Here is a 14,673-nt window from a genome sequence, read left to right as displayed (position 1 = left end):
TATTAAGCCACTTCGATTTTTTTCCTTAAATTTAAGTTTCAATTCACTTTCATTTTGCAACTATTATTTTTCAATCTTCCTAATTCAGCTACAAAAGAGCTCATAAATTATAATGCCTGTAAGAATTTTAATTTTTCTAACTTGATATCTATATATTAATGCAAAATAGATTTCACACTATATTTCCAACTGGATATATAGAAAATAATCGGTAGTACAAGCATGTTTATTTAAAATTTTCTTCCAAGAATTTCTCCCATAAAATATGGGAAATAGTTGAGATTGATACTTCTGTTTTATTTAAGAGGAAGCTGAGGTTGGAGTGAGCTACAAACCCAAAGCTACCCAGTGAGTGTGTGATGGATATGAGAGTCAGACTTAGTTTAAATCCACTGTCCACATTCTTTTTTTTTTTTTTTTTTTGACAGGCAGAGTGGACAGTGAGTGAGAGAGAGAGAGACAGAGAGAAAGGTCTTCCTTTGCCGTTGGTTCACCCTCCAACGGCCGCTGTGGCCAGCACTTCTTGCTGATCCAAAGCCAGGAGCCAGGTGCTTCTCCTGGTCTCCCATGGGGTGCTGGGCCCAAGTACTTGGGCCATGCTCCACTGCACTCCCGGGCCACAGCAGAGAGCTGGCCTGGAAGAGGAGCAACCGGGACAGAATCCGGCGCCCTGACCAGAACTAGAACCTGGTGTGCCGGCGCCACAGGCAGAGGATTAGCCTATTGAGCTGTGGCGCCAGCCAACAAATGACTTTAACACTACAGTATTCAGGGCTGGAGCTGTGCAACAGAGAGCTAAGCTGCCACCAATCATGCTGGCATCTCACATGGCCACGAGTTCTGAGTTCTGGCTGCTCCCTCTCCAACCCAGCTCCCTGTCAATACAACTGGGAAAGCAGAGAATGATGGACCGGGTTGCTTGGGCCCCTGCAGTCATGTGGGAGACCCAGAAGAAGCTCCTGGCTCCTTTCTTTGGCCTGGCATAGACCACTGTGGCCATCTGGGGAATGAACCAGTGGAGGGAAGACCTCTTTCTCTTTGTCTCTCCCTCTCTCTCTATGTAACCTGCCTTTCAAATAAACAAAATAAATCTTCAAAAAATCCTATCAGTATGTAACCACCAATTTTGCCACTATCTGTTATTTACCTCTGCCACCAATCTCTCTACCTACATTAATGAATATATCCTTTAAAAATATCAGAGATGGAAGAAAAGTGGATCCAAGATGGCTGAATAGGGACAATATATGCTGATATTTACTACAGGAGGATAATGGAAGAAAAGAAGAAAATGCATTAATAGGGAACAGTTGGGGAGAAGTTTGCAGTGGAAATTCTACAGAAAGAAGAGAGACACTGTGTAGCAGTGGAGATGAAACAATCACACCGGGAGCAAGCAGGATACTGTTGGCAATTACCACAGCCAGTGGCTGCAGGCTATGCCATATTTGTGGATCCAGATGAGAGGAACCTGTGGTAGCCCAAGCCACTGGTGATACTGCCAGAGGAAAAGCCTTGTAGACCCCACTGACTTTGAGTCTTGCCAGAAAAGCTAGCAGAAGGCTCAGTGCCCACCTAACCCCATGAAGGGAGAGTACATTGTTTTCCTCTCCTCCCTAACATAGGCACCTAAAGACTAGCAGGAGAGAAGAGCCATCTTAATGAGACAAGCAGAGGCTGCTGCAGCTGAATGCACTTGGGGGATTTTATTGGAGGGATAAATCCTCAGTACCCACTGACTTTATGTCTGGCCTTAAGGGGTGTTGGGGGTGGCTCTGTGAACGCTTCAGCTCTCTCTGTGGATGGGGGAGGCTTGTGGGGCTGAGTGGATCCTCTACTCTCAGTGACTATGAGAGCTCTGCTTGCAATTGCTATGTTTAGCTTCAGAGGCTCAGAGTTTCCTGAGAACCTGGGATGGACCACAGCAGAGGGTACTCTACCCACACTGAGAGGCACACAGATCCTTTGTGTACACATGCCATGTGTGCTATCTCTGAGCACTTGGTTCACTTTGGCAGAGGGGCTGAGGCTGTCACCACAGTTGATGCAATCATACTGTCCACTGTGATGATAATAGAGATCTACCATGTCAAACTTGGGTGCCATTCTGTACTCTTTCCCCACGTTGGTACATGGGCCAGACCTCCTTGGTCCCACACAGCACATACATTTGGATATCTGCTGAAGGAGAAGATACTACACTAAGCCATAGGGGTATATTTCAAAGTTAAAAGCCCTCAGAGGAGGAAATAAGCAAGCATTCCTGCAAAAGTCTAAAAATAAACATAGAAGCACAAGAAACACAAACAAGGAAGGCAATATGGTACTCCCCAAAAGTATCACAACAACACTTCAATATTGGAACGTGAAGATGAAGAGATTGAGAAATGCCTGAAAAGGAATTCAAAAGAATGATCATAAGATTACTCAAAAAAACAGAGAGAAGTAAATACATGAGATAAAGAGATTCATACATGAAATGGATGAGAAATTCTGGCTAGGAGATAGAGCTATTGAGAAATCAAACTGAAATATTAGAAATGAAGATTTTGGGGCTGCAGTGTGGTATAATAGGTTAAGCCACCGCCTGTGGTGCCAGCATTCCAAATGGACACTGGTTCATGTCCCAGCTGCTCCTCTTTTAATCCAGTTCTCTGCTCTAGCCTTGGAAAGCAGTAGAAGATGGTTCAAGTGCTTGAGCCCCTGCACCCGTGTGGGAGATCTGGAAGAAGTTCCTGGCTCCTGTCTTTGGACCAGTTCAGTTCTATCCATTGAGTACATTTGGGGAGTAAACCAGTGGATGGGAGACCTTTCTCTCTATCTCTTCCTCTCACTGTCTGTAATCCTATCTCTTGAATAAATAAAATCTCTCTAAAAAAAAAAGAAATGAAGAGTTTAATATGTCACATAAAAAACACAGTGGAAAGCTTAACAACAAAGTTGGTGAGGCAGAAGAAAGAATACCCAGCAAGAAGATAAGTATTTGAAAATATCTCAGTCAGACAAAACAAAGAATAAATAAAAGAATAAAAATTTGAAAAGTCTAAAATAGTGCTTGAGATCTATGGAATACTACCAAATGATCAAACATACATGTCTTAGGATTTCCTGAAGGTATGGAAAGAGAGAATTGATTAGAAGATCTATTCAGCAAAATAATAGTAGAAAACTTCCCTAATTTGGAGAAAGGAAGGGACATACAAGTACAGGAAGCACATGGAACTCTTAATAGACATGGGCAGAAAAGATCTGCACTGACACATTAAAGTAGAATGTTCAATAGAAAAACATAAAGAAAAGATTTTAAAATACATATGAGACAATTGATCATAATGATAGGACTAAGAGTCAAAGGAATCACATAAACAAGACTAGTGTCTGGAAATACTAACTGATAGAATAAAAAAAAGGGAGAGAATAATCCAACGTGGGAAGTGGGAGACACAGCAGACTCATAGAATGGCAGATGTCCTAAATAGCACTCTGGCCTCAGAATCAGCCCTTAAGGCATTCGGATATGGCTCAAGAGCCCATGAGAGTATTTTAGGCATAGAAAGCCAAGACACTCTGGGGAAAAAAAAAAGGACCTAAATGAAAGATCTCTGCGAGTGAGATCCCAGTTGAAAGAACAGGTCATCAAAGAAGGAGGTATCTTTCTCTGAAGGGAGGAGAGAACTTCCACTTTGACTATGACCTTGTCTAAATATGATCAGAGTCGGTGAACTCAAAAGGCTTCCATAGCCTTGGCAACTCATGACTAGAGCCTAGGGTGATTACTGACACCATAAACAAGAGTGTCAATTTGTTAAGTCAACAACAGGAGTCACTGTGCACTTACTCTCCATGTAGGTTCTCTGTCCTTAATGTTGTTGTACAATGTGAATTAATGCTATAACTAGTACTCAAACAGTACTTTATAGTTTGTGTTTTGCAAACTGTTGAAATCTTTACTTAATATATACTAAATTGATCTTCTGTATATAAAGAGAATTAAAAATGAATCTTGATGTGAATGGAAGGGGAGAGGGAGTGGGAAAGGGGAGGGTTGCGGGTGGGGGGGATGTTATAGGGGGGAAAAGCCACTGTAATCCATAGGCTGTACTTTGGAAATTTATATTTATTAAATAAAAGTTAAAAAAATACATGTGAGTGAAATGCCAGATTACCTTTAGAGAATTATCAATTAGACTAACAGCCTACTGCTCATCAGAAACCATAAAGCCTAGGGGAGAATAGAGAGACAGACTCCAAGTCATAAAAGAAAAAAAAAACTGTCAAACCAGAAAACTATACCCTGAAAAGCTGTCATTTATAAATGAAGGTGAAAAAAAGACCTTCCAAAACAGAAAGTGAAAGAATTTGTCACCACTTTACAGCCTTACAAATGATACTAGAGGCTGTGCTGCACACACAGAAACAGAGAAAGACAGTCACCGTCATGGAAGAATATGAAGGCAGAAAATCTCCTAGGAAAAATACAAAGGAAATCCAAAACAAACAATAGGAATATTTATGGGAAATGGCAGGACCAGGTTGTTACTTATCAATAATGACCTTCAATATAAATGATCTAAATTGTCCAATTAAAATATATAGACAGGATGAATGGATTAAAAAACAAGATTCATCTATTGGTTGCCTACAAGAAACACACCTCACCAACTAAGATATACATAGACTGAAAGTTAAAGGGTGGAAAAAGATTTTCCATGCTAATGAAAAACAACAACAATAAAAAAGCAGGAGTAGTAATTCTAATTTCAGACAAAATAGACTTTAACATAAAAACTATAAAAAAAAAGATGATGGAAGCTGTGACTATATTAAATGTATATGCACCCAAGGTTAGGGTGCTTGGCTATTTAAAACAAATATTGTTGGATCCAGAGGGAGACATCAACTCTAATTCAATAATAATGGGAGACTTCACCCCACTTTCATCAATGAATGGGTCAGCCAGACAAAAAAAATCATCATCAACAACAAAAAATCAATAGCTAATTTACACTAATGATCCAATGTACCTAATTGATATCTACAGAACATTTTATCCAATTTATCCATTTTATCCACATTCTTTTCATCAGTATATGGAGCTTTCTCTAGGACAGATCACTTGTTAGACCATAAGGCAAGTCTCAACAAATTAAAAAAAAATCAGACCATCCATGTATCTTTTCTCATCATAGTAGAATGAAGCTGGAAATTAACCACTTAAGAAACTGGAAAATATGCAAACATATGGAGACTAAAAAACATGCTCCTGAATGAACAGTGTGTCATTCATAGAAGAAATAAAAAGGGAAATAAAAAAATTCCTAGAAATGAATGAAGATGCCAACACAACATATCAAAACTTATGAGAAACAGCAAAAGTAGTGTTAAGAAGAAAGTTTTATAATAGTTAGTGCCTACATCAAGAAATTAGAAAGGTATCAGCTAAATGATCTAACGATGTATCTCAAGGGTCTAGAAAGACCAAACAAACCAACCCTAAATGAGAAGGAAATAAGTAATAAAATAAGGAAGAAATAAACAAAACAAAGAAACAAAAAAAAACCCATACAAATGATCAATGAAATGAAGAGTTGTTTTTTTGAAAAAATCGACAAAATTGATACATCACTGGATCAACTAACATAAAAAAAGAATACTCAGATCAATAAAACCAAGATTTAAAGGAGATGTTATAATGGATACAGAAATAAAAATAGTAATCAAAAATTACTACAAATAGCTATTTGCCAACAATTTAGAAAATCTAGAAGAAATAGATTTTTGGAATATTAAATCTATCAAAATTGAGTCAAGAAGACATGGAAAACCTAAACAGACCAATAACCAAGATGGAGATTCAGTTAGTAATAAAAACCCTCCCAAAAAAGAAAAGCCCAAGGCTGGATGGTTTCTCTGCTGAATTCTACCAAACTTTTTACAATAAAATATGTTTATTGAAAAAATTATTCTGCTCACAAGTATTGGATGGTTTAGAATGAAAGTATAAATGATAACTATAAATGTACACAAATGAGATGGGAAAAAACCATTGACTCTAAAATTGGAGATACTTGCTAGGGAGTTGTTTTGAAAGAAAATACTTTAACTTTCCACACAACTGATTTATAATTTATAATTTATGTGTTGAAAATTAGTTTATAATTCTGCAAATATCTTTTATTTTTCCTACTGGACTACAAGGCTAGGATGGGTATCATATTTTTAAACCATGAATTCTTTATAATACATACTCTAGTAATTTATAAATGCTGGACATTGAAAAATACTGTTACATTTATACAAAATTTAGTGTTTTTAACTGGTAGGTTGATGAACTAATTCCAATACTTCTCAAAGTATTCAAAACAAATGAAAGAGAAGGAATTCTCCTAAACTCCTTCTATAAGGTCAGCATCATTTTAATTACAAAATCTGAAAAAGGTACAACAAGAAAGGCAATTGTAAACCAATATCCCTGATGAACACAGATGCAAAAGTCTTCAACAAAATACTAGCCAATGAAATGCAACAACATATCAGAAAGATCATTTATCTGGAATAAATGGGTTTATCACTGGTATGCAGGGGGTGGTTCCACATTTCAAATCAATAAATCTGATTCATGACATTACCACATCAAAGAAAAAAAACCATGTAATTATCTCAATGGATTTAAAGAAAAAATACAACATCTTTTAATAATGTAAACCTTAAGCAAATTGGCTATAGAAGGATATATAAGAAACATACCTCAACACAATCAAGGCAACATATAAAAAACAGCTAACATTATACTGAATGGGGAGAGGCTGGAAACATTTCCATTAAACCAAGACCAGGCAAGGATGCCAACTCTCACCATTACTGTTCAATATAGTTCTGGAAGTTTTAGTTAGAGCCATTAGACAAGAAAAAGAAATCAAATGGATACAAATTGGAAAGGAGGAAGTCAAATTATCCCTGCTTGCAGATGATATGATCCTATACATAAGGTAACTAAAAGACTGCACTAAGAGATTATTGGAACTCACAAGGTTTTGATAAATGTTGCAGGGTATAAAGTCAACATATAAAAGTTAATATCCCTTGTATACCGTAAGCTGAGAAAGAACTTGTAAGATCAGTTGCATTCATAATAGCTAAAAAAATAAAAATATCTTGGTATAAAGTTAATTAAGGCTTTGAAAGATCTCTAGAATGAAAATTATAAAGCATAAAGGAAGAAATAGAATAAGATTCAAAAAATGGAAAAATCTTTCACATTAATGGGTTAGAAGAATTAATATCATCAAAATGTCCATATTATGCAAAGCAACTAAGAGATTCAATGCCTTCCTAATTAAAATGGCAAAGACATTCTCTGATCTAGATAAATAACCCTAAGATTAACAAAGACTCACAAGAGACCCTGAATAGCTAAAGCAATTCTAAAGAATAAAAGTAAACTTGGAGTCACCTCAAGCCCTTAAAGAAACACTGCAAGGTAGTTATAATCAAAACAGCCTGGTACTGGCACAGGAATAGACATGTTGATCAATGGAACAGACTATAGACCCAGAAATTAATCCATGCAGCTACAACTAACTAATCATCAACAAACAAACTAAAATCATTTTCTGTAAAAAGGATGGTTTTCAACAAATGGTTTTGGGAAAATTGGATCTCTGCATGCAGAAGTATGAAACAGGACTTCTACCTTACATTATATAAAAAAAGTCAACTCACAGAGGATAATGGATCTAAATCTAAGACCTAAAACTGTCAAATTACTAGAGGAAAACATAGGGGAAAGATTGTAAGAAATTGGCCTATGCAAAGACTTCTTGAATAAGATCCCAGAAGCATAGGCAATAAAGGCAAAAATAAACAAATGAGATTATTTTGAGCTCAGAAGCTACTGCACAACAAGAAAAAAACACTCAACAAAGTGAAGAGTCAATTGACAGAATATGAAAAAATGTTTTTAATATATATACCTGTTAAAGGATTAATATCCAGGATACATAAGGAGCTCAAAAATCTCAACAACAATGAAACAAGTAATCCAATTAAGAAATGGGCTAAGGATATGAACAGGCAATTTTCAAAACATGAAACACAATGGCTAACAGACACATGAAAAACTCTTAGTATCACTAGCCTTCAGGGAAATGTAAATAAAAACCACAATGAAGTTTCACCTCACCTAAGTTATAATGGTTATAATCCAAAAATCAAAACATAATAAATGCTGGTGAGGATGGGGGAAATTTACTCTAGTACACCATTGGTGGGAATGTAAACTAGTATAACCATTATGGAAGATAGTATGGAGATTCTTCAGAAATCTGAAAATAGATCTACCATATGACCTAGTCATCCTACCTTGAGAAATTTACCCAAAGAAAATGAAATCAGCATATGAAAATTCAACCCCCATGTTTATAGAAGCTCAACTCACAATAGCTAAGATATGGAATCAGGCCAGAAGTCCATCAGCAGATGACTGGCTAAAGAAAATGTGGTATAAATATACATAATGGAATACTACTCAGCCATAAAAAAGAATAAAATCAAGTCTTTTGCAACAAAATGGGTGTAACTGGAGACCCTTATGATATGAGCTGGTCCCTAAAAGACAAATTTCATATGTTATCTTTTATTCATGCTAGTTAATGTTTTTTCTACTTACTACTTGTTGAATTATTTATTTAGTGGAGAGTTAAGCTTGTGATTATAAATTTAAAGTATGTCAATGTAAAAAGAAAAAGAAAAATAACAAAAGAAGGAAGGAGGAGGGTGGGAGTATATGAGGGAGGGATGGTAGGATGGGAAGTAATATTATGCTCTTAAAACTGTAGTTATGAAATACATGAAATTTGTTCACTTTATATAAATAAAAAAGTAAAAAAAACCAGAGGTGCGTAAGACTATGAGATACTACTGCCCTAATGTAAGTACTGAAGCCATCTGGAAAGGTGCTCTGCAACAACTCTGAGGGCATCGAAATCAGAGAAAACTTGGCACTGTCATGCGGCAGACAGGGGAGGCACTGAACTTTATCTGTACTTAGCAGACTGGCTATGGGGTCAACCTTGGGTTGTGGCTGAAGAGACATCTTCACAACAGAAACTACGTTGGACTACTCAGCCTGGTTCTGTTGAGGACAGGCAGAGAAAGACACACACATCGAGGGCCAGTGGGAGCTGAGTGCAAAGCATGAAAATGGAATGGCCTGTGCTCCCAGGGAGGTCTGCCTGAACTCAAATAACTGAACCATGGGTTCAAAATTGATGTTCTAACACAGGAGGCAACTTCAGTTGCACACTAATTTGTACTTGGTAACAGAATGGCAGCACACTTCTGAACACCAACCTGAGGACATAAAGACATAAGGCATGCTCTTTTTCATATACCCAAATTCCATCTTAGGAAGAGAAGTAGAGAATACACGAAGACTGAGACTCTATTAGGCAAAGAAGAACATAACCTAAAGGGATTGTCTACTTAAACCAGATTTAATATCAGAAGAACAAAAGTCAGGTTTATCTTTAATAACTAGTGGATACAGGCTGGGATAAGGACCTGATTGGCTGTAGTCAAAGTAAAACAAGTGAATTTTCTTTGTGCATTCAAAACAGAGTGTGAGTTAAACCCTGTCCCTACTTTCCCCTGGCATTTACTGAGAGTCTCTGTTTACTGGTACTTGTATTGTTTCCTTTAATTCTCACATTAGTCCTATAAGGAAGGAGCCATTAGAATCCCCAGTTTTCCAGATCAGGAAATAACGTCACACAGTTATCAAGAGAGTGAGGACAAAAAAACCCGATTACTTATTTAAATATTTGAATTTAAAACTAGTTAATATATATTTAGACAAATTGAATTTTTGAAATTTAAAGACATTCCAGTAGAAGACTTCCGAAGAAATAAATCTGAGTCTTCTTATTAAGGAGTACTTGCTCTCTAATTTGCATTTTAGATTTTGGCCTCCATGCAAGTTTCAAGAAAACTGAATTTTAAAGGAGCAAGCATAATTCTGCCAATCTTGCTGGAGTAACATTTGTGTTCACTAGAAATACACTCAGGTACAGTTGGTGACTCATTTCTCTCATGCTATGCTATCCTGCAGCCTCGTAGGTTGAAGTCTTCAGGGTACTTAGGAGTTAATTCTTAGTTTAATCTCTATTCGGCCATGTATGTCAGCACCAATTTTTAGCTAATTTTCATAGTTAAAACAACAACATATCAAATTACAATTAAATAAGACAACATACATAACACACTTAATGTGATGTCTGCCATATAGTTGGTGTTCAACCCTGCCAATGGCATTTGCCTCAATCCATTTTTTTTAATGAATCCCAATATTATCCAGTTCTCTGTGGCTATAAGTTAATAAACTACTTTAAATCCCAGAATTTTATTTTTTATATTTAGCAAATGAAAACACAGTCAGAGAATTCATACCTGGGGTTGCAAAAACAGCAAAAGAAACACTCTCCTGGAATGTACTTATCAAACTTAGAAAATGCATTTGCTTACCAGCTCACTGAATTCATTATTGCCTAGGTCAAGTCTTTCCAACTGGGCCAGTTTGTGCATTGACCTGCAACAGACGGAGAAAAATGTTATTGTGAGGCAGTGGATGATGCATTACTCTGAAAGACATTCCACCCAATTAAAGCCCCTATCAGATTTCCCTGATTGTACAGTGCACAGAAAAGGAGGTATTCTTCAGAAAGAAGTAAATTTAAAATACACAGAAATGTAGGAAAACTGCCATCTGAAAACATTAATATCCTATTTCATCTTCAGAATTGATACCCAAATGACAGTATATGGTTAGAGTAGAGGCCTGTCCACTTAACAGGAATTTAATACCTGAGAACTACAATAGTAGGATGAAGTCCCATTATCTATATTTTTAAGAATTACCACAGTTTTGAGAACCAATGAACCAAGCAAATTTTCCAGCAAAGCAATGTAAACCCCCATGCCATGGCACACTTGCATCATTTGTCAAGTGAATTTCTACTCCCCTAAATGGTCCTCTGTTACAGACAGATTGTTGTGTTCATTATCTATCTCCCAAACATATCAGCTTGAATGATGCTGTAACTCTGAATAATTGAAAAGCTTCGGGCAAAGCTGGTGTCAAGGGTTGGGGTACTCCAGCATATCCCATACACAGTCAGCATTTCTCAAAGCACTTTTAAATAAACATGTAAGACAAAACTAATACTTTTCTGGAAGATGTTTTCTATCTAGTAACCAGAATGCTATCCTTAGGTTCTGCACAGTCAGAGAGAGAGATATTCTTGAATAACCATCGATTCAAATACTGGAATTTTTTTTTTCAGTTTTAAAATGTAAGAATAATCTCATAGGATTTAATGAATAATAAACATCATAGGTGTAGTTTAGACAGTGTTAGGTACTCAAAAATGCAACAAGTGCATATCTTCCCTGAACAACTGTCATTGAGAGATTATTTGTTTTTCTGGGGCATAGCAATAAATATAACAGGTGAACATAGTGTCCAAAATGTCTTTACATTGGGTAGTGGTTGGTGGTGGTAGTGTGGGAGATGGCAGTAAGTGAAGTAATTGTGTAAAATAAGAAGGTTATAAATGCTATGAAGAAAAGTTCAGCAGATGGGGTAAAGAGATAAAATCCCTAGAGAGATTTAATTTTTAATAGCATGATCAGGTAAGGTTCAATGAGAACTGACCACTTGATGTAACAAGGTGGTTTTGAGATCAGTTTTCTAAGCCTTAAACCATTGATAATGCTCTTTCTTCCATTCAATATGCCTTCACTCCCACATTTTTCAATATTACTTATAAAGTTACTCTTTACTTAATATATACTAAACTGATCTTCTGTATATAAAGAGAATTGAAAATGAATCTTGATGTGAATGGAAGGGGAGAGGGAGTGGGAAAGGGGAGGGTTGCGGGTGGGAGGGAAGTTATGGGGGGGGGGAGCCATTTTAATCCATAAGCTGTAGTTTAGAAATTTATATTCATTAAATAAAAGTTAAAAAAAGTTACATCAATATTTGGATTTCTTATTTTCCCAAGATTTAGCATCATCAGGATGAAAAATTATTCCCATTGTTATGCAACTTATAATCTTGAGGGAAATAACTGAGAGAAAGGACAATTTCTACTCAACAGGGTAAATGCCACAGAAAATATTATGTGTAAAGAAGTTGCTAGAGAACACAGGGGAGAGGGACATTTTTAGCTCTGAAGGTTAGGAATAGAAAATAGAAGGCTTTATTGAGCTTTATGTTTGCAATAATTCATGGGACTACAGTTGGGGAAATGGCCATTTGAGGAGGAAATGTCACAGAAGTGGGTTAAAAGAGACCATGGACTATTCAAGGAATTACAAGTTAGTAAGATTGATAAGAAACAAGAAAAAGCAAGGAATAATAAAAATAGTGAGAAATGAGAAATCATATGTAAACAAGGGTCAGGTCATGAGATCTTCTTATATGTCAGACCAAGGAATTTGAGTTTTGGCTTGGGTCCAATGTTAGCTTTTTTTTAAATTTAATTTTATTTTATTTTTTATTTTTGACAGGCAGAGTGGACAGTGAGAGAGAGACAGAGAGAAAGGTCTTCCTTTTGCCGTTGGTTCACCCTCCAATGGCCGCCGCGGTAGGCACGCTGCGGCCGGTGCACCGCGCTGATCCGATGGCAGGAGCCAGGTGCTTCTCCTGGTCTCCCATGGGGTGCAGGGCCCAAGGACTTGGGCCATCCTCCACTGCACTCCCTGGCCACAGCAGAGAGCTGGCCTGGAAGAGGGGCAACCGGGACAGGATCGGTGCCCCGACCGGGACTAGAACCCGGTGTGCCGGTGCCGCAAGGCGGAGGATTAGCCTAGTGAGCCGCGGCGCCGGCCCAATGTTAGCATTTAAGATTCAGGTAGAGGTATCAGATTTGTATTTTAGAAGCACACTTTGGCAGTGAGGTCAGATCAAAAACTGTTCTTAAAACCACATAGGATATAATCATAGAAATAAAATAAAAGCAATATGGATAACATGGTGGTACATATGAGATACTTTGGAGAAACATATGACTTGGTTCATGATGATGATTGATACAAAGTGGGACAAAAAGCTGCAGGAGGAGTTCAGTAGTTTATGGATTGAGTAGCAGAGTGGGAATATTGGAATGGAATAAAGCTAAGGCAGAAATAGGTTGGATGTAATGAATTATGGACTTTGAGGGAAGGATGAGACAATTATATTACAAAAATGTGTGCACATAGATATGTACCTAGGTTTGGAATGCAGGTAAAAGAAGGCTTTGAATGTAAATAAATATTTGAGAGTTTAAAAAAATGGCATTTATCTGTTCTGCCTGAAAATGATATTTCCTTTTAAACTCAGATACCGATTTCTTTCTATGATTTAAATTGATTTTACCATATTTTTAAAAGAAAGTATTATTTTTATCAAATGAATTTGCATGATTTCTACAATTATGTTTTAATATGCCCAGAAGGACTTAGTGGGATGATTGGCATTTCAAAGATGGTTGGGAAATGTTGGTCAGTCTTCAGGCTTCTAAGGAGGACTTCTGTGTTACTCCTAACCAAATCCATACCACTGAATAGGTGCTTCTAAGGACAGTGCAGAGGGAAAGTAGCTGGTCCCTATGAACAGAAAATTAAATTTTCTTCTGAGCCCAGGAATTTTGAGGAGTGACAGCACTTCCCAAACCTTGATTTGGGAACACAAACCTTGATTTGGACAAACACAAAGGTGAAGGATCAAGTGGCCATGAATGTCAAGTGAGTCACAATTGATCACAGGAAAGGGGTCACCTGCAGCTGATTTGATCATGTTGTCTTAGGAAACAAAGACACTAGTGAGAATCACGAAGGTGAAGATCAGAAGTCCTTTTGCATTTCCAGGGTTATATGAACTCCATACATAGTTCTCACTGATGCCCAAGGAGGGCATAATATGAAACTGAGGATAGATTTTTTTTCTTTCTTTTTGGCCAACCTCTGTGATTGAAAAGCAAGACAAAATCACCTTTATTAAATGAAGAACTGGGTGCCCTAAGGCATTATAGGGTTTATCTTTTTTTTAGACTAAATGTTAGTGATCACTTAAATAATTCCTTGTATGATATGATGTCCAGACCTGCAAACGCACCAATTGTTTTAATTTAGACCACCTAAAATTTGTCAATATTTAGTCTCTAAAACAAAGCCAGGTCTGAATCTGGCATACCTGTTTTTAAAAATAAAACTTTATTGGAATGGTGTCATGACCATTTGTTAACATTATGTATGGCTGCTTCTGCACCACATTCACAGAATTGAGTGGCTGAGACTGACACCATATGGACTGTAGAGCTGAGCCTTCTGTCACTGAGTGAAGGGTAGCACTATTCTCTAGATGTGGTCTAACCAAGACAATGTATAAAGAAACTAATATTTCCCATGCTTCCGTTTTTCATGACATAGCTTCCTAATATTCCTTTGAGTGGATAACACTTAAAATTTTGCTTATTCTGGGTCAAAAAGAGGAAACCTTTCTCAAGGGATTTTCTCAGCTCTGTCCTCACACACACTTCAGTTATTTTAATTAAACTATCTATTATTCAATTTTAATTTTATCTCAATTGCTATGATCCTAGTTTCCACAAATTTGTAATTATTACGAGT

The 14,673-nt window shown here is 36.9% G+C and overlaps 1 protein-coding gene across 1 annotated transcript in view; it reads right to left on the bottom strand.

The window, feature by feature from the left end:
• Nucleotides 1-14,673, bottom strand: part of LRRC7 (leucine rich repeat containing 7) — a 594,815-nt gene that overhangs the window by 207,018 nt on the left and 373,124 nt on the right. Inside the window, exon 8 of the mRNA XM_062193395.1 lies at nt 10,522-10,585. Coding sequence (XP_062049379.1) covers nt 10,522-10,585 — 64 coding nt within the window. The remainder of the gene's footprint in view (nt 1-10,521; nt 10,586-14,673) is intronic.

The sequence above is a fragment of the Lepus europaeus genome, chromosome 5 (genome assembly GCF_033115175.1).
Source record: "Lepus europaeus isolate LE1 chromosome 5, mLepTim1.pri, whole genome shotgun sequence".
Classification (NCBI taxonomy): Eukaryota; Metazoa; Chordata; class Mammalia; order Lagomorpha; family Leporidae; genus Lepus; species Lepus europaeus.
The sequence above is the reverse complement of the archived record's forward strand: the minus strand, read 5'-3'. Positions and strand labels throughout refer to the sequence as shown.